This window comes from Bombus affinis, chromosome 7 (genome assembly GCF_024516045.1).
Source record: "Bombus affinis isolate iyBomAffi1 chromosome 7, iyBomAffi1.2, whole genome shotgun sequence".
Taxonomy (NCBI): domain Eukaryota; kingdom Metazoa; phylum Arthropoda; class Insecta; order Hymenoptera; family Apidae; genus Bombus; species Bombus affinis.
Window position 1 is genome coordinate 1,746,203 of NC_066350.1, and position 23,075 is coordinate 1,769,277.

General features: G+C 31.4%; 4 protein-coding genes across 7 annotated transcripts; 1 reads left to right on the forward strand and 3 right to left on the reverse strand.

Moving 5' to 3' along the window:
• Nucleotides 1-558: 558 nt before the first annotated feature.
• LOC126918392 (DNA-binding protein RFXANK) lies at nucleotides 559-2,148 on the reverse strand. The gene is made up of 5 exons (XM_050726260.1): nucleotides 1,560-2,148; nucleotides 1,342-1,474; nucleotides 1,050-1,270; nucleotides 827-974; nucleotides 559-746 (listed from the first exon to the last, which is right to left on the reverse strand). The coding sequence occupies exons 1-5, from the start codon at nucleotides 1,833-1,835 to the stop codon at nucleotides 679-681; spliced, it is 846 nt and encodes a 281-aa protein (XP_050582217.1). The 5' UTR covers nucleotides 1,836-2,148; the 3' UTR covers nucleotides 559-678.
• A 7-nt stretch (nucleotides 2,149-2,155) lies between these two features.
• Nucleotides 2,156-4,897, forward strand: LOC126918363 (probable arginine--tRNA ligase, mitochondrial). Of its 2 annotated transcripts, XM_050726190.1 has the most exons (6): nucleotides 2,156-2,197; nucleotides 2,495-2,531; nucleotides 2,886-4,041; nucleotides 4,126-4,253; nucleotides 4,346-4,569; nucleotides 4,669-4,897. In XM_050726190.1, the coding sequence occupies exons 2-6, from the start codon at nucleotides 2,496-2,498 to the stop codon at nucleotides 4,817-4,819; spliced, it is 1,695 nt and encodes a 564-aa protein (XP_050582147.1). In that variant the 5' UTR covers nucleotides 2,156-2,197; nucleotide 2,495; the 3' UTR covers nucleotides 4,820-4,897. The 2 variants fall into 2 exon arrangements, with proteins under 2 accessions (XP_050582147.1, XP_050582146.1); XM_050726189.1 differs by having other exon boundaries at nucleotides 2,196-2,531.
• Nucleotides 4,898-4,952: 55 nt separating this feature from the next.
• Nucleotides 4,953-22,910, reverse strand: LOC126918343 (28S ribosomal protein S9, mitochondrial-like). Of its 3 annotated transcripts, XM_050726141.1 has the most exons (11): nucleotides 22,584-22,906; nucleotides 22,334-22,460; nucleotides 22,147-22,250; nucleotides 21,740-21,913; nucleotides 21,573-21,658; nucleotides 21,402-21,477; nucleotides 21,204-21,329; nucleotides 21,086-21,128; nucleotides 20,820-20,935; nucleotides 6,252-6,414; nucleotides 4,953-5,209 (listed from the first exon to the last, which is right to left on the reverse strand). In XM_050726141.1, the coding sequence occupies exons 1-11, from the start codon at nucleotides 22,683-22,685 to the stop codon at nucleotides 5,118-5,120; spliced, it is 1,209 nt and encodes a 402-aa protein (XP_050582098.1). In that variant the 5' UTR covers nucleotides 22,686-22,906; the 3' UTR covers nucleotides 4,953-5,117. The 3 variants fall into 3 exon arrangements, with proteins under 3 accessions (XP_050582098.1, XP_050582097.1, XP_050582099.1); XM_050726142.1 differs by lacking the exons at nucleotides 4,953-5,209; nucleotides 6,252-6,414 and adding an exon at nucleotides 17,425-17,642 and having other exon boundaries at nucleotides 22,584-22,910; XM_050726140.1 differs by lacking the exons at nucleotides 4,953-5,209; nucleotides 20,820-20,935; nucleotides 21,086-21,128; ... (5 more) ...; nucleotides 22,334-22,460; nucleotides 22,584-22,906 and adding an exon at nucleotides 7,242-10,731 and having other exon boundaries at nucleotides 6,387-6,414.
• LOC126918860 (transient receptor potential channel pyrexia) lies at nucleotides 13,878-17,604 on the reverse strand. Its single transcript, XM_050727298.1, has one exon. The coding sequence runs from the start codon at nucleotides 17,602-17,604 to the stop codon at nucleotides 14,692-14,694; it is 2,913 nt and encodes a 970-aa protein (XP_050583255.1). The 3' UTR covers nucleotides 13,878-14,691.
• Nucleotides 22,911-23,075: the final 165 nt, after the last annotated feature.

The following is a 23,075-nucleotide window of genomic DNA, read 5'->3' on the forward strand; positions in this document are numbered from 1 at the left end:
TTATTTAATTTTCGTATACATATATACACATACATGCATAGATGCACATATATACATACATGCATAGATACATGATAATACATTATAATTAATTACAAAGAAATAATACGAACATAATTGGTAGGTTTTTAACAAAACATTAATTTACTCTTATATTTGCATTCACCTATTCTTGTTATTTTCTTTTAATATTATTATTAAGAGTATTTAACATTTTGATATTCTTCATTCTTGAAAATGCAAAAATAATTTCTTATTTTCAGATCCAGTACTTTTATATACTTTTTTGCTAACTTTTTAATAAAAAATGACAATTTTTGTAGATAAAAAAAAGGGAATTAATGTAGTCAATAACTGCATGTAAATAGTTTTAAAAGAATTTTATTTAAATTAGACTTTTATAAATAAGAAAAAACTTATTTACCATTTAATTTACTTATTAAATATATATAAATAATCAACAAATTGTTCGTAAAAGAATATTTGTTTGCAGGAGAATATAAATTTCATTCATATGCTTTTTTTCAGGAGACATTTGCTATAAATAATTATATAGAATTAAAAATAAAAAATATTTATTAAAATATTCGGATGTAAATATCACTATGTAATTTGTACAATCTTTTAAAACCTATATAAATTTTACGATTATATTTACGTTATTTATATCGGATTACTTTATTGCAATATATTTGGTGATATGTTTACCACTTGTTGTATCAAATAATTTTCAATTACTGCTTTAGCTAAAAAAAAATTAAATTAAGCAATTTTTTAAATATTTCATATAGTGTATCCAAATATTAATTGTATGATTTTTGCTTACCAGTTAGTGAATTATTTAATACCGCCGCATGATAAGCACTTATATTATACATATTACGACGCGTTATATCCGCGCCTCTAGATAATAATTCGTAGCATACATGTGGATGATCTCCATTTGCTCCATATATCAAAGGTGTATTTCCTTCCTTTATTATTAAAAACAAAAAATCAACATTTTAAATTTTTATTTAGTAAAAAAAATTACTATATGTAACATGTACCTCATCGCTTGCATTGGAATCTGCACCATGGTTTAACAACAATTTTACAAGATCATGATGTCCATAAGCAGCTGCTAAATGCAAAGGAGTCTCTCCATTGAGACCACGGTAGTTTTTGTTCGCACCAGCTTTAAGTAATTGTCTTGCACTGCCTAATTGTCCATATCTCGCAGCCCACATAAGACCAGTTAAACCCTTTTCATCAGGTGTATCAACAGTACCTTTACAACAATTTATTAACAATTATTAACTGCAATATGTATTACCATTTGTTTGTAAAAAAATAACATACTTGGATGTATGTGTTCAGGTGTAAGTTCACCTTGGCCAGCTAATGTATGGAATGTAATATCGCTACCACCATAAAGTTGAGATATTTCTGTTTGTGTATTACCTCTTTGTAAATTAGTAAGTAACGTAGGAGGCTGGAAAAAATATTAGGTTAGGGAAATATTTATAATATGCCTTTTATTTAAACATTTGAAATAAGATATATATAGATATATATACCTTATATGGTTGGAAGGCACTGGTTCTTGTAGCATCTTGCCATGCTCCTGGAGCCCAATGCCATTTAGTTTCTATAGGTTCAGACTTACACCCAATATTTACATTTTCTGGCTTACAAATTAATGGTCTTGGTCTGATGCCAATTGTTGATTCTCCATCACGCACAATACTTTTAGTTTCATTAGTAGGAGTATTACATTTTTGTTCTTTTTCTTCTTCATCATCTTCTTCTTCTTCTTCTTTTACAATTAGTTCAGAGTGAATTTGATTTTCCATACTTCTTTATTCCATACATATATTTACGTGTATTCCACACAGAGTTAAAAATAAATAATAAATAAATGTAAATAATAAAACAGTACACTGTTGTAAATTAAAAAATACTTTAATACAAATAAATTACGTTTACAAAATTTGATTTAATGCACTATCTATATAAATGATTTATTTAAATAACATAAATTAAATACATATGTCATACTAAAAATGAAAAGTTTATCTCCCGAATCTTTTGTATTTAAAAAGTATACATAAATGATTTATATATTTAGCTGATTATCGTAATTGAATGTCTATAAGCATTCATGAAAATGAATTTAGAAAATTTTTAGAAGATTCATAACAGACTTCGTAGAGAGGTTATAATTGCATTGTTGTTTGACATATACCATTATTTTTATAATTCTTATAATATATTGTATATCATGGATGTAAATACTTTGCAAAAATTTGAATTTAATTAAACAATACATAAATATTTTTGTGAAAAAAAATAGAATAAGTAGAAATGTACATATGTCATAATAACGATACGGACAAGGTTTTCCATAGGATACAGTAAAGGAGTTTTCAAAACTTATATTTGTATTAATCTTAATAGATTTTACGCCTTACGGATTAAGAGATCTATTTTAGAATAATTTTTATTATTGCAGCATGAGCAACTTCATAAGGACTGCAATATTTAAAAAGGTATCATTTTAATGTTATTACCTTAGTTATGGTGTTTAATATCTTAAGAAGTGTAAAAATACATACAGTTTAAAATTGATTTAATTTTTATAACTCTGACTATGTTTTATATTTAAATATACTGTTTATTTTTACTTAAACAATTAATAACGTATATGTTACGTATATGGATGAAATAATTTTATTGTTAATGCGAGTTATTTAAATGTTGAATTAAACGTAACTAGCATTAACATTATATTTACTCATTATAAACTTTTATATCGTAAAGATCATATTTAAAAATTTCCTACATATCTATAATACAATAAATTATTAAATTATATGTAATTATATAAATTCATTTTCTTTTAGATTATAAAACAACTACAAAATATAGACAATGCATGTCAATATAAGATTATGTCTAATTTGCATATCATATTTAATAAGGAGATTGATACTTATACCTTTGTACTTCCTTTAAAATCAAAAGATTATAATTTAACAAATAAAGTGAAAGATATTACAGATAATGATTTAAAGGGTGATTTTGATAATATTACAGTCCAAGATAATGCTATACACTTCAATGTGCTAAGAGATAAGTATATAAAGCAAATTTTAGAAAGCAATCTTTCTGGTGTTAGACCACCACTTGTGGATATTAATAAAAACATTATAGTAGAATTTAGTTCACCGAACATTGCCAAACCCTTTCACATAGGACATCTACGTTCTACAATTATAGGAAACTGCATTGCTAATTTAAATAGTTTCTTCCAAAATCAAGTTACAAAGATAAATTATTTAGGTGATTGGGGTACACAGTTTGGTTATGTTTATATAGGTATGAAAATGGCAAACATTGATAATATAGAGATGCAAACAGATCCCATTAAAACATTGTACACAGCTTATGTTAATGCTAATAAATTAGCTAAAGATGATCCAAGTATAAATGAGAGTGCTAAGGAAATATTTAGACAATTAGAATTAGAAGATAATGAAGTTTATAAAAATTGGGAATCAATCAAACAGTTTACTGTCTTAGAATTGGAAAGAACATACAAAAGAATAGGTGTAACATTTGATCGATATGATTGGGAATCTATGTATACAGCTAAAAAAATAAATAAGATAATTGATAAGATGGGAGAAATGCAGCTGTTAAAATTAGATAATGAAAATAGGAAAGTAATGCCTTTGAGCGAAGAAAAAAGTATTCCTATTATAAAAAGTGATGGTACAAGTTTATATATAAGTAGAGATATTGCTGCTGCTATTGATAGATTTGAAAGAAACAAATTTGATGCTATGTATTATATCGTAGAAAATGGTCAAACTGACCATTTTACTAATTTAATCCAAATTTTAAATAAAATGAATTTACCTTGGGTAGATAGATTAAAACATGTTAAGTTTGGAAGAGTACATGGTATGAGCACAAGACAAGGTACAGTGGTATTTTTAGAAGATATTTTGAACAAAGCAAAAGAAACTATGAAACAAAAACAATTGGATGCAAAGAGTAAGTTTATATTATTTATAGTCATATATAAAATATAATTGAGCAGTGGTAATGAAATATATCCACATTATTCAATTATTTTAGCAACTAAAATTCCATTGGATAAAATAGATGAGACTTCTGATATTTTGGGTGTTTCTGGTGTAATTATTCAAGATTTAAAACAAAGTAGAATGAACAGTTATAAGTTTGATTGGAATTTAATGCTCGATGTAAGTTATTTAGATAAGTTAAGATCTTTTAAAGAATATTTCAAAGCTATTTAGTGATATATTGTTTAGTGAAATATATATTTTAATATCAGATGAAAGGTGATTCTGGAATAAAATTGCAATATGCTCATTGCCGTTTATGCAGTTTGGAAGAGTTATCTAGTGCTACATTAGTAACAGAGTGTGATTCAAGTCTTTTAAAAGAAGCAGAAGTTGATCAATTAATTTTACTAATTAGTCAATTTGATGAAGTTGTACTTAAATCTTATGAAGAATTAGAACCATGTGTATTAACAATTTATCTTTTCCATTTATGGTTAGTATAAATATATGAAATAGGTATATTAAAAATTTTAATACATTAATTTTATATAGTCTTTTCTATACATTTATTTTTTATATTTTTCTTCTCTAGTAAAGCTATCAATATAGCTTGGCGCAAATTGAGTGTAAAACACCAATCAAATGACTTAGGAAACCAAAGATTATTATTATTTCATATAGCAAGAATTACTCTTGCCCAAGGTATGAAATTACTCGGCTTAACACCTCTTGAAAAAATGTAAATGGAAAAATAAAACCTTTATACAAAATGAAAATGTTATATAATACAATTAATTTAATAAATTTAAACATCATGGTTATGCATGTGTATTATATAGTGTTTTTCAAAGGTTAAGGATAATATCTTTAAAAGAATTTTAGTTAATAATTTTATTGATGAATCATTTTTTGTCCCATTTTCTACAGAACATCCACTTTATATTAACATGCATTTTATCTCGAAATGTTTAATGGGTATTTTATAAAAATTCGTTCAAATTTAATACATAAATTTCAGTGTGCGGAAAATTAAAAGGAAAATTAACGCTTTTTCCACGTAAATTTTCTGCGAGCTCCTTCCTGACCCCACTTCTTCCTTTCACGCCTCCTCCAGTCATATGTTAGAAGGCCAGCTAACAGAAGTAATTTTTTAATAATTCTCTTGTATAAATAAATTGATAACTTGTAAAACTAAACAAAATTTTATTAAACTATGAAACAACTAAAAGTCTTGAGGATAAATTCAAATGACATTTCACTTATTAATCGATTCCATTATTATCGAAACATCCGATTAATTTTCAGTTACATGCTTTGAGTACACAGTAAATTGTAGTGAGTGTATTATCTGCAAAAATCTAATTTTAATTCAAGAATATTTTATTACGTGTCATTTATAGAGGATATAAAAAACGTATATTGTAGTAGGTATATAAAATTTTGTTAGTATGCTTTATAACATTGTAATTCTAAGGGTTGTCTGATATGCTTCTTGAAATGTACAATAGAACAGAAGAAATTTTTCAATTATAATAAATATTACATTTCATTATAGCACATAACTATTTAGGAATTTTACAAAACGATAATTTAACTATACATTTTTGTATTCGATTAAATAATCATAGCTGAATGAATTTAGTGACTGATTTCATTGTAATTATAAATTGTATGTAAAAATCATTGTTCTAATAGAGAACGTGCAGTTAATTGCACAGTAGTAAGATTTTTCGTTGTAAAATAGAACTTATATTTCTGAAAAATAAATTACAACTTTTTTTCTTTTCAATAGTTTAAAATAATTAAGTTCAAGTTGAAAGTTAATTCTTGCTAAGTGACTCGCTTTAATTTCTTTTTATTAGTTTAATTTCAGGGTGTTTTCAAATAAAATTGTATGCTATCAGAAAGAATATAAGTAATTTAATTTGCAATTAGAAAGTCAATCAATATTAATTAAATTTTTTATAATCAAATTTTTCTGAAATATTTTCATACATATTTTAGAAAATCAATGTATTATTGAATATATGCACTATTAAAATACATTCAGAAAGCTTAAAAAATTCACATTTTCCATGAAATCAATTAGTACTATTCCTACATAATATAATTTATATCTAGAAATTGAACAATTACCGTGATAAATAAGTAATTAGAAAATTGGGTTCTCCTTACCAAGTCTCATTTTTTCTCTCATTTGACTATTGACAAAGCTTTGAAGCCCCCATGCAATACCAAATCGAACAGCGCCAGCTTGTCCAGTAGGACCCCCACCAGAAATTGTTGCTTCAATATCAACTTTGTCAATCATTTCCGCAAAAATTAATGGAAATATGATCTGTAATTCAAAATAGATTCAATTAGGGATAATTTCTATTGCCTCTAAAATTAGTAAAACTTAAGCATTCGTTTGAGAATCATTAAAATTTATGTACCTCAGGGCGTATCGTGGTTACTTTACTATATAACGTGCATAAATTGAAGATTTTTTATACCTATATAAAAAATTTCTGTTTTGCAAAAGTTTTGAACATTAAAAAATGCACTAGTCAATTCAATTACCTAGTCAATTCAAAATTTCTTACAGTGAAATGTGTCCATTAGCAAAAGGTATTGATTCTTGGCAAGTTTCCTCTCCCTTTAAAATGTTGATGTACTTTATAACGTGATGTACTTTATACGTTTAACAAACACCGTACTTTGAATAACGTACTTTGAATAACGTTGCTACATTTTCTCATTAACAAATACTTATCTATATTTTTATAATTACTATTGCTGTAAGTTTAATGTCTATATTTGATAAGTATTATAAATATGGAATATAAAAGAGTTTATCTAAAAGGTATAAAAAGAAGAATAGAAGTTAATACCATCAATCTTAATGTCTCATTGTTATTAAATATATTTCTCTTTCTACTTTCACTTTCACTTTCGGTTCTGTGCCCCCATATGTCACTCGTTATAATACTTAAACTTATGATATTTACATAGAAAGTTAAGTCGATCGATTTTGTCGGATTTCGATCGACGCATTAAACATCAAAATATGTTTTTGATGATTTGCAATCGTTCACATGCACATTACTAACTAACTACAGTTAAGGTGTGTCCACGGTTCCCAAAGATTAAACTACATTTTGGTAATTTCAATTCAATCAGTACCTAGCTGATCTCAATTATTCTTTTCCTTTGTCAGATTTTTCACAACACTCTCCAGCATTTTATTAGTATCTAATAATTGCTCCTTCAGCAACATGATCGTGTCCTCGTAGGACTGTAGTTTGTTGGCCAGATTCTCGATAACAAGTTGTAAATTTGAGTCAAAGCAGTCCTCGCTCTGCTGTCTCATCCTCATTACATGGTCGCTCAGATTAATATTATCATCGTTCATAAACGGTATATTTTTCTGTGCGATTTCATAAGCAGCCTTTAGAATGTCCTTCGGAAGCCTTTTCTCCAAAGGATTCAACGGTTTCACTACCAAAACCCTTTTTCTGTTTTCCACGTTAATCTTGTGATCGGACATCCACTTTCGAAAAGCGTATGGAATCGAACTATTATGTAACACCATCTCCGTAAACAGGATCAATTTTGTCTGCCGTACAAGCTTTGTGAGACCAGCATGATTCCTTAATCCTTGAATATCGTGAACAGCGATTCCAACCAACAAGTTCATTAAGATCACTGTGACAAACACGATGAATAGCGTGAAGAGGATCTGAGAGCATACCGACAATGGATGATAAATAACGAAAGGTCCCTCGGAGCTTCCTTCTAAACCTTCATCGATTTGCGTAATCAATCCCTCGAAGTCCAACTCTCCGGCCATCATCGCCAGCACTTTAATGAGTCCTGTGAAAGGGTTGCCAAAAGATGGTTCACCGACGAAAATTACGCAAAAGCTAATAGTGAACCCTATCAGTAATCCAGAGTAAGCGAGCAACAGCTTGGCAAATTCGAATTGTATGTGGGTAAACATCGCTACATACGTGCCAAAGGCTGGAAGTTGGCCAACCATCAACATTAAGTTTGTCCAGGCGCACAGTATCGCGAATGCTCCGACGTAATTTTGCCAATCGTATGTACGTCCTGTGTACACGAATGACGTAACAAAAACGCTAATTATAACGATGCCATCTAGCACGTTGTCAATATTGGAAAAGTACTGTTTCGCGGATGTGTACACCATGAAACCGAATATCTTCCTAGGAATAGAGATGCAAGTGAAGATTAATAAAAGATACCATTGGATCTCAATCACTGGTCGTCTGAACAGAAATCCAGAAATACGTTTGCTGCTGCAAATCTTAGAGCTATTTGCCTCGTCGTAGTTGTAACATTTGTAAGCTAGCGCCGTGAGCACGTAAGTCGTCATACAGATCACGGTCATGGCGTAAACTAGGATCCTGAGTAAATAAAATTTTCTTATCTTTTCCCATTTTAGATGTAAGAAAGCCATTACCAACGGGTGCGACAGTAAATCTTTACGACGTTCCTGGACAAACGTGTTTATGAAGCTGGTCTCGCATTGATTGCCACTGGGGAAGAGTAGATCGAAGTGCAGCCTCATTTCGAACTCCCTGTTATGAGGAACGGGTCTTCTGAGTGTTATCGAGGCATCTAATCTCTGTCGGAACACCTGAAGAGATTCTGGTATCTTCCTAAGTATAATGTTCAAGGCGGAAAGTCCGGCACTGGTGGTCGCACTAACATCTGCACCGGCCCAAATCAGTACATCGACACAGTGAGATTGTTCGTTCAGGGCCGCCACATGAAGAGGAGTGAAGCCAGTTTTGTCTGCGGCATTCACTAGGGCACCGTGTTTTAGTAGAAGTTCTACGAGCTTTGCAGAAGAATAAGTAGTCATCACAGCGAAATGTAGAGGAGTTCTATGAGCTCGGTCCACCGCATTGATGTTGGTACCAGGCGAATCTAGAAGTAATTCAACGCATTTTATCGACTGAATGAAACAAGCTACATGAAGCGGCGTCTCGCCCATGTGATTCTTTTCGACAACGCTTGCTCCTTGCTCCAACAATAACTTCACTATTTTTACAGCTCCTGCTCTGATAGCGCAATGTAAAACTGGTTCGACCGTCTCCTGATAAAGATACGTGCTCGGTTTTGCGCCGTTATCAAGAAGTATTCGTGCTACATCCGGCGAATTTCCGAGGACAGAGAAGTGAAGAGGCGTATAATGATTGATTGGATTCCTGTAATTGATATCAACGCCCCTCTTTATCAAATGCTCGATGCAAGCTACGTTACCGCTTAACGAAGCAGCTAGGATGGCGTTCATGCCCGTACAAGGCTCCACGTAATCGTGTCTCGCGCCTGATTGTTCCAATTTCGGTAGCAGATGCACTAAACCACGGTAACAAGACCACATGTACGCTATATTCCTCATTCGTTCTCCCGGCGGCATCGCCGGCAAAGTATTGCATTTTTCTAGCTCGAGTAGTATCTTCATTTCTGCAGTCGTAAAGATCGACCACATGATCGATCTAAGATCGTTACTGTTGATTTGCGCTTGTTTAAATACGTCGAGATTATCGTAAAAAAGAGATTCGTCAACTGGGGGAGGTGTACCGGCATCAATTTCCACGTGATCGTTCGTGGTTTCGATCAAAGGGATGTCATCGATCACGATTTTCTCCGAGCTACTCGACTGTCGATTTCTGACGGATCTAAAGGAAGCCAATCTAGTGGATAGGAGATCGTTTGATGGATCGTTCAAATTCGACAAAGAACAATGTATCGTTTTTCCTTCACCAGGTAATGGTAGCCTCAAAGTTTGTGTCGTTTTGTCTTTAGCAGTCTCGTTAACACTTGTCTTTGTCAAGATGTTTTTGTCATCATCGAAATTGAGACAAGAACGGCGATTTCTTAATCTGGTCAAAGAATAATGCCTGGTCCTTTTTTTGTGATTAGCCAGCGGCTTCATTTTTGACTGACTCGTTTTTTCAACATTTTCGTATGCTCCAGCGTCTACTTCTACCGTTCTCCAGTAATCTTTTTCGTCAACCGAGAGACGACAATCTTTTAAACTGGTTAACGAGTATCGCCGCAGTCTTTCCTCGCTAACCTTAATCGTTGCACGCTGCACGTTAATCTTCGGTATGTCGCTGGAGTTCTCGTACATCTGTTTATCGTCCATTATCCGTCGAAAAGGAATTTTTTTTTCGTCTGTAACCAGGATGATGAAGAAACTGCGACGTAACACAAGGCACACTCTACTATCGTGGATCACCTCGAAAGAACGTTCCAATCGTCATACCTCGGCCTCACTCTTTTCTTCGTTTATCACGTCACGTCCCAAAGTCATTTAGATCACTTTAAGAGAATGCTCTCGTCATTGCAGCACACGCGACTACCGGAGTCACTCGCCCGAGTGACTTATATTAGTCGACTCGTATGGATTCATTCTATATATAAGTTCAAAGGAAAAGATACGCTTCCGTTGGAGAAGCCAGTACTCCTTCGAATAGGGACCTTGAACTTAAAAACTAAACGAGATAGAGGTCACATCAACCCAAACTAACGTTGTGGCAAACAATTTTTAGTAAATGTTCTTTTCTTATTTATTTATTGTACACGTGAATTCTTCTGATTCCTTCTTCATAATGTAAGTTAATCATTCTATAATCCTTGGTAGAATAAAGATTTCTTCGAGAAAATTCTTTAGCACAAATTTAAAGCCCAAGTAATGTTTACATATGCATATTAGAATTTTATTTTATTTCATTATGATAATTATTTATTGTAGTTTTAAATTTAGAGTTTATAATCATCTTTTTTACATAAAAACAAAGAATGAAACTTGGATTATGTAACGACGATGACCATTATTTGCGTCATATGCTGATTAATTTTTTTTGATGTTTTAACAACGAAGCCTGTATTTACATTGTATTAAGGTTATCATCTCGCAATAGAACAAGTAGCAATGATAACAAAAAAATGTGTTTTAAAGTTCAAGTTTTATGAAAAAATGTTTCGTTGAAATATGTTAGTGGTAATTTGATATATCCTGGTTTTATCAATTATTTTTTTAAATATAATGCAATGTATATCTCAACAAATTTGTAGGAAATTTAAAAAAAAGAGAGAATATTATTAAGTAATTCTTATTTTAATTCTTCTTTGCACTTCAATTATGAAAATCATTGGGTTTAATTTCGTATCTTTTTTCAGGATTCTGTTTGAGTGTATTCCTCGTACTGTTCGAATACTTTTTATGGTTTTTTCTTCTCTCCATAGTTGTCTTTATTTCAACATAAGAATCCAACATTAACACGAAACAATCAGACAAAAAATCACTTATATTTCCTATTATAAATCCTCTGTTATCTCACTGCCTATTTTACAAAATTTTCCAACTTCGATGCTTTTTCATCCAATTTTACAACTTCCAGTTTTTCCATTTGCATTTGCTATACAGGATCATACACAAAAAAAATTCACTGTAACACTCTGTGGCAATAATTTATTAGACGATAATCCTACGATCTCATCTACGATTAGCAAAAAATTAAAATTCACCGATGATTTATTTGAATACTTTGGTAATTAATACGGAGAAAGCCAGTGCCACGCAACATTGGGTACCGCTCTCTAAAGCCAAAACACCAGACGCTACAAGAGATCGCGCGCATGTGAGTCTTTTCACAGATTCGCCGCTCTTTAAGATGTTCCCGTAAAGTCTAGATACATTTGTGGACGTGAAACTTAGTGTCCTTGTTCAATTCCACCGTGGTCGGTAATTATATTCTATCATTATATAGGCTGTATATATGTATACCAGTTGTTCAGATTCTGATTTTCTACGAATTGGAACCGGTTCCTCCAAGTAGTTCTTGAATATCCCGTGAATACCAATGACTAAATTTGAATGCGTCCAAAAAAGACAAGTTAAAGTAGATTTATAGCCTGCGGCGATTTAAAAAGAAAAGTATATATAATTTAATACGTGAATTATCTTGTGGGAAGAACGAAAGGCATCATGGAACTTGCTGTTCTCTCGTTGTATCGATCGATCAAGAGGAAAACCAATGTAACTCGAATAACTAAAACTGTTAGAGCAGTCGGTACCAGTTGGGTAACTTTTTTGCGTTACTGTATACTTTTATATGTAAATTTTGCCGTGTTGAAGCATATCGATCCAATTAGCGATAAATGGGGGGGGGGGGCTTCAGAATCGTGCTTCTTGCTATAGAAATAGATTCTTTCTTTAATTGGTGCGAAAATTCTAGATCAAATTTAAAATTTATTAGGGATTATATCAGATCAAAGGAATAGATATCGAGAGAAACAATTAAAAAAGCTTTGTAAGAAGTAACAATTGAATTGCTGAAAGATTAATTGCCGGTCAGATTCCCAGAAACGGTTAAGTGTTTTTATAGGTGAAGACGTTAATGGTCATTTCAGAAAAGCACTTCTTTCGGACTATTGGTTAAACGAATACAGTTTTTTGTTACGATACAATCTTTTCTTTTTTTGTTTCGACAAGTTGAAAGTTATTGTTAGGTATTGTTTCCAGTGATATTGTCAGGTAAATTAAAACACTTAATATGAGAACCTGAATTGACTGTCACTGTTACGATGAAAACATCGATATTTTAAGAAACATCGGTAGAATATATTAGAAAGCATGACGAATGCTTACTAAATAAAAAATTCCATTTAAAAAAAGTCATTATGCGAGCTATGACACGATTAAAGGATCACAAAAATCGTCTTCTTATAGAATACATAATGCAAACTGTAAATACACGTTAATTAATATATCGATTTGTATTCTCCGTTCGAAAATGTTTCTTGATGTCTGATGCCTGCACACCTTTCGAAACGTATTTAAGTTTATAGGAATATCGTTTCTCTAACGTATCCGCAAGTATATTGGGCAATAACGCGTTTCTTGAAATTGCAGAGTGGACAAAATATTATGGATCATAATATTTTGTCTTCAAGAACGAAAATATTTATTTATTTATTTTTGGGAGAAGATATAATATAATATTTTATGATATATAATAATTATATTTTATCAAATATAGTATAAATATTTTTTTTTGGCATAATAGAAATATATTTAAAACACTTGTTAAATACATATATGTAGATTGAATAAAGCTAAAAATAAAAAGCAGTGTTCAATAATTAATTGTTACTTTCTAGGATAATGAATCATTACCACGACTGAATGCTATCGCGAATTCCAATCACTGTCATGTAATTATATTTACGGTTATAGTTGTAAACAGGTACATACATAGGTCGAATACATACATACAGAAAAGTATGATTCATATACCAAAAAAACTGAACTTCAACTTACAATTATAATTATCGTTGTCACAATGTTTATACAATCATTACACTGTGATTATTATTATATATAAAAAAAAATTAAAGTTAACATTGTTAGCAAAGTCTTTGAAATATCGAAGTTAATATTTAAACGAAGCTACTCTAAACTCGACGTACAATTAACTTTAAAAGATTTTACAAAAGATACGATATAATAAGTTTTTAAAGCTTCGATGCTTGTATCGTTGCATAAATTGTACCTTTTGAAAGATTTCATTATATAAATATTTATATTTTCTTTCTTATATATCTAGACATGAGTAATTTCCAAACATTTATCGCACTAATTACTTTGATGGAACTCTGTTTTCTTAATATTGTTGTCAAAAAAATATTTTTCTGTTTAAAAAAAGTATATATTTCAGAATCACTTTATTTGGATGTTTTCGTATAATAAGTAATAAATTAAGATTTAAAAAAAAGCTAAAATATATATTATATGATCTTATTTACACAACTTTTTATACAATTAAGATATTTTTACAAGTATAAAATTAAATAGCATTAAAATACTTTGTTGTGTTCAGCTTATCCTGTTAGTTCTCTATCTGATTTCTACGTATTTTTATAGTTTTATTCATAATATGGACGGACTTTAATGCGTTGTAATACAATATTTTACAAATATTGGGTACAAACCCATACATCAAAATATAATCGTTATATTATTATTTAAATATTTCATCTCGAGCTTCTTTTTCAACTTTTATCACAAATTCGTGACACTCTTGACACGTAAAGGATTTAAAATCACCAATCATGAGAATTATAAAAATTCAGAAAAGAAAGGAAGAGAACAAATTTAGTATTTAAATTACAATGTTTCCACTCCATATATGACTCTTTATGAATTTTGCTTTAAAAATATGCAAAACATATGTTTAATCAACGATCCTCAATGTTGATTACACACGTTCGTTTTAATCATTTGGATTTTCCACTTTATATTCTTTCTCATTGCCAGAAGATTATGTTGCGTTTTATAAAATTTTAACGAGGACTCGATAGTCGATACACATTGATCCGAATATTAAAAGCACGTAATTGCGAATCTATAAGCGAATTTTCAAGATTGTAAAAAATATAGTATTATAAAATGGCCTGAGGATTACTCTTAAAATTCTAAGCGTACGTATGCACAATTTCTGCATTTCTAAGGTCGATTGGGTGATTTAAGCTTCCTTAGATTATTCACACGATATATCTTTGCTATTAAGATTCTAAGAATTCTCAGAGTAAAAACTTAATTATTCTCATCCTTTTCTTTGTTAACGATGCGCTTGTCATTCATTAATGCCATCACGACATCCTGAAGAAGTTGGTGGTTTTTATCACAGATCTTTTTCAATTCTGCCAAATCTCCTTTGACCGAGTAATCATCGACGGATACGTCCTCTTCCGGAGAACGTCGACGAAATGTCGAATATGGCTCGCTTTTTAAATACGTATATGCAGTAGCGTTGCTCTTCCTGCTGCACAATGTTCCAGACATATTTTTCCTATCCTTTACGACCTTGTGCGCAGCAGATAACAAATCACGAGGCAATCTACTCTCTCTCGGGTTCAGGGGACGAACGGTTAAAACTGCTCTCAAGGGTGAAGGTAGCAGCAGAGCTGTCCATCGTAAAAGTTTCGTTAGTCGTTTTGGTATCAGTCCGAGAAAAAGCGCCGTTTCGACATCGCAAATAAGCTTCGTCTGGCGAACGAGTTTTGCAAGTCCCGCCGTTTTCTGTAGTCCTTTTATATCGTGAACTGCGATGCCTACCAGTAGATTCATCAACACGATAGTAACGAACAGAAGAAACAACACGAATGACAACTGTGCGGAAACTTGGAGTAGAATCCAAGAGGTACCGCCTGAATCGATCGATTTCCCATCTTCTTCTCGAGGAAAGAACAGGTCCTCGAAATTTAACTCTCCAGTCATCATGACCAAAACTTTGATCAGACCAATGTGAGGGCTACTAAACGATTTCGAACGTGGAAAAATCACGCAGAAGCTTGCGGTGAAGCCTACTAAGAGACAAGCATACGCTAACAAAAGCTTGAATACTTGTGCTTGAACACTGGTAAACATCGCGACGTATGCTCCGAATATTGGCAATTGTCCTATCATTAGCATAAGGTTGCTCCAGCCGCAAAGCACGGCGAATGCACCTACGTGGCTTTGCCACGCATACGTTCTGCCCGTATAGATAAAAGAAGTGGCAAATACGCTCAGGATCACACACCATTCGACCATGTTTTCGGCCTGCGTGAAGAACTGGCGGACGGAGGGATACGTTGGAATGCTGGTCAATTTGCGAAATGCTTCGAGAATCGTGAGCACCATTAATGCATACCATTCCATTTCGAGTAAAGCTGGGTGCCTATAAAGAAACCCGTTGATACCAGTGGTATTTGCACATAATGGTGGCTGGGTGTTGTCTAATTGACCGTGCGACTCGTTGTAACAGTTATGCGCTAAAGCAGTCATTACCCATCCTGTGAGTATGAGAACGTAAAATAGATAGAAGACTAGCCTGCCCACGTAATACTTTCGGATCTTCTGCCATTTTAAATGGAGAAACGCCTGACAGAGCGGATGTTCTAGAATCTCTTTGTATCCTTCTTTCACGAATGTCCCGAGATATCTTATTTCGCCTTGTTGCTGATGCATCAGCAGAGGATGAAAGTCGAGACGAAGCTCCGCCTCTCCAGTGGCTGAACCATGCTGGTGAAGCGTTATCGAGGCATCTAATCTTTGTTTAAAGACGTTCAAAGAAGTCGGCGTTTTACGTAAGATAATGGATAATGCGCTAGTCCCGCCTTTCGTTCTAGCGCTAAGATCCGCTCCGTGCAGTATCAGGATATCCACACACTGAGACAATTCGTTCAGAGCAGCGATATGAAGCGGTGTATAACCGTATTTATCGGTTTTATTGATATTTGCCTTCCACATTATTAACAATTCCGTCACGTCATAAGCCAGCAACGATCTACCTAATGCGAGATGTAAAGGCGTTCTTCCGTCGCTATCTTCGATATTAGGATCACAGCCACCTTTCTTTAGCAATATTTCCACGCATTCCAAGGAATGAGATCGAGAAGCTATATGTAAAGCTGTCTGATCTCTATGATTCTTCAAGTGAACATTTGCACCTTTTTCTACCAACAGATCGACATTTTCCACACAACTAGATTCCGCTGCGAGATGTAGAGCAGTGTCACCTTTTTTAGTCATCACATCTAGCTCGCAACCTGCGTCTAGTAGTACTAACAAGCCAGCTGGATCTCCTCTGTCCGCTACGTGGTGTATAGCAGCGTACCCATTACAGTCTAAATTATTCAAGGTATGATTATTAGATGCCAGTAGCTTTAATACGTTGTAAGCGTTTGATCTGGCCGCAGTGTGTAACACGGTCTCCTCTCCGCAAGGAGATTCCTGACTGACGCCTAGCTGAAGGAAATATTGAGCTACTTTAAAAGCATTTCCAAAAGCAGCGTAATGAAAGGGTGTATGAGTCCGTCCCAGATGAATGTTGGCACCGTTAGTGAGCAAATATTGTACACTCTCTAAAGAGTTACTAAACGCGGATAAGTGTAACGGAGTTAGTCCTTGTCCTTGTTCCGAGTGGTTTAAATCCGCTCCGCACTTGTGCAATCCAGCAATCGCGTCTATTCGACCAAGAAAACTGGCGTGAAGTAACAAAGCGTTTACTTCTTGTTGTTTATAGTATTTTACGAAATGCTCAGGATTCTTTAGATCCATTTTATTCTCCTCCAGATCGTCAAGGAGTTGCAATCGACCACCGATGTGTCTCATATGCTCCACTAATAGATTCTTGATTATATCTTTGTTTACCTGCAAGGTGCAATTTATTTCCTCTGTACAAGAGCTCTCGCTGGCACACATAGAATAGCAATGTGGCTCTTCGATAGGAGGCGGAGTTCCGTATTCCAAACTTTGATCGTCGGAGGACCAATTTGTCTCTACTTCTGTACGATGCGGGCTCTTCGACGCCAACCACCGTGTTAAGAGCAGAGAAGTCATGGTCGTACGCTTTGAACTATTCGGAATCGATACCGTTACGTCCTCCATATCGATGATCCTTTCTATTTGTACTTTCTTTTTCGCCGGTGGCGAGCTCGAGGCCTGCGAATGGTTCATCTCCATCCTTCTCGGTTAGCGCTTTACGCGATTACATCATCGATCTACAAAGAGCATTGTCGTGAGTAGTAAAAGGGTTCGCGAGGTATTAATTCATGAATGAAGTCGATGGGGATTCGTGAACGTGCATTGAGTAGAAAATTATGTGACGTCGCTTTGCTTAATCGATCGATCCTGTTGAATCTTATTCATCAGACGCATTTGTATGTTGAAAAATTATCATTTATACTTCGGATCGTCCAAGGATCCTTTAACAAAAGCTAAATTTTTTTTAATAAATGTGAACTTCGATTGGAGCGTTCGTGATACTTTTTTTTATCGTTAAAATTATTATTAAACTCTATACTTTTCATAGGTTTAACAATTTCCTATTATCGTTTAAGAGTCATCCTTTGATTTTACTAATAGTCAGCGTTTTATTAAAGTATTTTTCAATTTAAAGTAAAAAGAAATCGTTCTATTTCGTTTATAGTAAATTTCTGTATTCCCCGTGAATAACATTATATAAATGTTTGCGATCTATATTTTATTATTCTACAAACCCCATAAATCTCTATCTTATTATTCTATAAAAATATATTTAATAATATTCCTAGATATGCATTGTGGACTCAATTTAGTAACTATGGTGTTATGCAGCAAAAGTTAAAAGGTAATAATATCATGATTTCGAATACAATTTGTTTCAATTATGTTATTAAGACACTTATAGCATTTAAAGTCGCTCAAAAATCTTACAAATGCGAACAAAGTAAGTGGAAAAATCATTAATTTTACAATTGATCGCAATCATTGTAGTGAAATTTATTTAGTTTTTAAACATTTTTCAAAGTTTTATTTCAATTTTACCATCAATAAAGTATAAGATGATCTTTTTGATGACGTCTGACTGTGTATCACGCGAGGCGCGAATGACAATTGGAAAATCGGGCACATAGACTGATGACTGCGAAGTGCCGTGCCGTTACCTTTAAACTGATATTATTTATTTACAGATCGAGTCCTTCAAGTATCGAAGACAAAAACATTCTCGACATACCGATTCAATTTTGAAAGCATGACAAAACTATACGGAATGACGTTTACACGTATGTATTTCGCGTTCTTAAATGATTAGAATCCAGGATGTAAGCTTTTAACTAAAGTAGAAAATATATACGTTTAACGGAACTACGCAACGAAGAAGGAATGTACGAATTACGTAAATTAAATACATCTAACGATAGCGAACAAAGAAAGCTCATTTTTTAAATACTAAGTGATACGTAACTAATTAAAATATAAGTTAATTTTATCAACAGTTTCTTCTAATAAAAATTTTGTAAGTTTCCTGAAAATACTAATTTTCGTAGAGTATTCTAAATTAAGTTGAACTAAAATTTTTGAGTCGTAGTTAAACATTTCTTTTAACTCAACGATCATTTTTTTGTTACTCTGAAACACGTTGATTATTCAATATCACAAAAACAAAAAACACTTGAAAAATGTTATTAAAGACAAAATTGCAATAACCGGATGTAACTTTATTTCGTCACATTACATTTATTATATGTCCAAAATCAAATCCTGCTTATACATACACAAGCTTTAAACATTTACACTTTTCATTATCAACTTTCATCGTTCGAGATTGAATTTGTATATTTTTAACAGATAATATTTAAAGTCCTTTTTCGTATTATCAGATACAATTATTTCAAAATTCATAGGATGGCTCTTTAAATTCGAAAAAAAATATTCACTGACTTTCCATCACAAACGCGTTTCGATGTTCGATGCATGGTGCGAACTTTTAACAATTTTGTCTCTTTACCGATAGCTTAATAATATCAAAAAGAAAATCGATCACTGTTCTTCTCTCCGTTCTTCACTTCTCGATCGTATTCACGTGCGAATGCGATCAATTTCATCGAACGAACGACCGTACTACTCAATGTGACGGTGTTATTGTTACAACATCATAAGCCTGTCGTTCTATCTGACGACTCGATTGATACTGAACTCGAATCGAGCTTCTTGGACGCATTGTCTGTTCTGAGATCGCGGAGACCACGATAAATCGCATACATCAGAAATATCAGCAATTCGCGAGGCTTGGTTTCGTTTCCATTTATAGGGACTTTCTCATCTTTGTATCTTATGTTTATCCTGTACTCATAAATTTTAATAATGAATATACCATAAAATTTGATCGACTGGTATTTATTTTTACTGGTTTTCGCGATACCTTGCACATATCTTTCTCGTTGCGATTGAAGAAAAGGAAAAGACACGTAACATTGCGGGAAACGGAAAATTTGAAATGTCAATTTTAGGTTTATCTATAGGTACGTTGTATATATTCTTAGATCATTTTACATGTAAAATGTACTTCTCTTTTCTAATCTTAGAAAGGAGATTAAAAAAGAAAATTTTGCTTATCTTTTCTTATTTTTCAATAAATCTTTTCAAATTGTTCTTTATAATGAAACGAATCTAAATATGAAGATTAAGAAGTAAATTAAAAAATCTCAAATAAACGATAATTATCATTAATAACTTTTTTGGCCCAAATTTAGTTAAAATCTTAAAAACAAATCAGAGAAACATATATTATTTCAACGTCATCATTGGAAAGTTATTTGTCCTTGAAATAACTGTTTGATGAAATTCCATTATATAAATCACACACATATTCTTCATTTATATATTATAAATTTTAGTATAACTTTTAATAGTATAACTTTTAGTATAACTTTCAGATCAGACAAACTAATTATAATATAACTAACTTTTATATATCTCTATATGTACAGTATAAAATAGTACTAACTACTATGCATAATTATCATTATTTTAGACAAAATTGTTTACATGTGCATTAGAAATTGATATGTTATAAATTGAAATTAATAAGTTTGATTAATATTCTGCAACATAATATGTACTTACCTCAATTATGTTGTATAACAGTATCAACTTATATTAATTATTTAGAACACTTACCTATTTTCATATAAAAAATATATATTATAATTTTCTTATCAATATTCGTTTATGTATTGTAATTTTCTTATCAATATTTGTTTTTTGTGTATCGTAAAATGATTTTTCAATGAAGACGTAATTATTCATATGTAGAACACATACGAATATTATAAATAGTTACTTGAATTATTTTCACAGCGAACTATTATCACATTTCGCAAAATGAAATTATTCAAACTGTTTTTTGTACTTACCTGTTCACGACATTGCATATCATCAAAGTACGTGAGATCCTTTCCATTAATGGTAATTTTTCCAGATCCATTGCCTATTACTTTAACCTCCCCTCGTGCATCTTTTCTTGCACATTCTATAAAAGAGTCATGATTTTGAGTTTTGATATTAATAAACAATCTCCTTGCGAATAATTTTTCTAATTTCGAAAATAATATTTTAATATTCTTAAACCACACAATTACAATATTATGGAAATAATATTGATAGTTTATTTTATACTTACTGTCGATAAGTACAAAAGGCCTGTTATCATTATCATATTCAAGCTGTAAAAAAATAAAATGTATGTTTATTTTTAATGAGTAAAAAAAGATAGCTGATACAACAAAAAATATACATACTTGTGGAATTTTTATATCCTCATTAATATTTGGTAATTTTCTTCTATATTTCATGATAAAAGATTCTACATGCTTTGATACAGGATGATCAACTAATCTCTGCATGCTTTTTATAAAGTAATCATACTAAAACAAATTAATGAATTTAAGGTATTATGTTTACAAAATGAAGCTATAGAGCTATATATCATTTATTACTTGTTTGTCTAAAAGTCCTTCAAGCAATATCTTTTCTAAGTTCTTCTTCTGAAGCCATTCTGAATCACTTACATCTCTGAAATAATAGTAATAAAAAGAAAAAATATTACTTTATCTACGATCTAGAATGAGTTAGAAATATATATATAGTCAAAGTAATTGCACATTTACATTTTATGCTCTGGTCCTAATTGGATATTTCTTCCCAACAGCTGGCTCTCTGTTTCGTTTAAATGAATCATTGATTTTGCAATGTTCTACATGTAAAGATATTTGTTTAATAAAGAATAATGTGTTCATATGAAATGTACAGAGAAAATGATTTAAAAAAAGCTTACATGAAGTATTTCATAATAATTAGGTTTAGTAGTGTAAAACAAAAAATGATGTGGTCTACCAGTTTCATCAAATTCTGCTTCCTTCCTATTCCCATACATATCTATAGGGTGAAGCATCATAGGTCGAGCTTCTCGATCATATAAACCAGATGGAAATAAGTACCTTATTGCACTCTGTTAAAAGTAATAATAATTCTTATACAAATTCAAATTTTAGCATATAAAAGTAATTAAATTTAAAAAGATATCAATTCCTTGTATTATTCTTTTCTTATTTGCAATATATAATGTAATAGAATCTGATATATTAGATTCTTATTAGTTGAAGATACAAAAATACTCAATTTTAATAATATTGATAGTTGATCAAGAGAGTATTAACTATAACAATAAGAAATATAATTTACATTAATATCTTCTTTTGTGAAGTTCTCGGGATCTATGCCCATTATATTAGCTAAATATCGTTTTCCAATATCATACTCAGCTATTTGTTTTTTCATAAATTCCTCTAAAAACAATAAATAATTATCATTTAATAGATTTGTTTTAAAATTTCCGAATTACTTGTACCATAATATGTTTATAACTTACTATAGTTTTCAGATCGTTTTAAGTATGCTCTCATAGCACCACTAATTTTTTTTTCAGTTAATTTTTCAGATTCATGAGGAATAATCTGATCATTAATGTTTACACAATATGGTTTAGAGATAACGTCCTAAAATCATAAAACTTGTATTACTGTCTAGTTTCCTATTACTTTTAAGGTTATAAAAATTATTTGGTAATTAAACAATATTTATTGAAAGAATTAATTAACACTTTAATATTTTTAATTTACCGAGCATTGTGTAATATTTAATATACTTCCAATTGCACCAAAATTATTAATATTTATTACGTTTCGCAAATTTATGAAACGTGTGAACATCAACACAGCCATTTTTATCGATTAATAACTAAAATAGATTTCTGAAATAAATAATTATCATGTGCTCCAGGAAGATATGAATCTAATGACAATATCGTATGTCTTTTTATTTCACATTTTATGTATTATCATATACGATTATTTTTTGCCATACACTCTTGCTGAATAAATGTTCTGTATTTTTGGTAATATCAGGCCGATATTAAAAGTAAATATTAGTAACTAAATATATATCAATACTACCTGATACAACATATGCATATGTATATGTATATTTCACACACATATATGTTTAAAATTATATCTTTTCTCAAATAATTTTTTAGTTTAAGGATAAAAGTTTATAATTGTAACATATATTTTTATTAAAAAATGTATTTTAAAGAAGAAATAGTAAATTAT

Bases quoted from the DNA above. Each gene is read 5' to 3' on its own strand.
- LOC126918392 (XM_050726260.1), bottom strand. From the start codon at position 1,835: ATGGAAAATCAAATTCACTCTGAACTAATTGTAAAAGAAGAAGAAGAA. The intron at 1,475-1,559 runs GTATATATATCT...TATTTTTTCCAG, and splicing joins GTGCCTTCCAACCATATAAG to CCTCCTACGTTACTTACTAA. The intron at 975-1,049 runs GTACATGTTACA...TTAATAATAAAG, and splicing joins ATTCCAATGCAAGCGATGAG to GAAGGAAATACACCTTTGAT.
- LOC126918363 (XM_050726190.1), top strand. From the start codon at position 2,496: ATGAGCAACTTCATAAGGACTGCAATATTTAAAAAG. The intron at 2,532-2,885 runs GTATCATTTTAA...ATTTTCTTTTAG, and splicing joins GGACTGCAATATTTAAAAAG to ATTATAAAACAACTACAAAA. The intron at 4,254-4,345 runs GTAAGTTATTTA...TTTTAATATCAG, and splicing joins ATTGGAATTTAATGCTCGAT to ATGAAAGGTGATTCTGGAAT.
- LOC126918343 (XM_050726140.1), bottom strand. From the start codon at position 10,236: ATGGACGATAAACAGATGTACGAGAACTCCAGCGACATACCGAAGATT.
- LOC126918860 (XM_050727298.1), bottom strand. From the start codon at position 17,604: ATGGAGATGAACCATTCGCAGGCCTCGAGCTCGCCACCGGCGAAAAAG.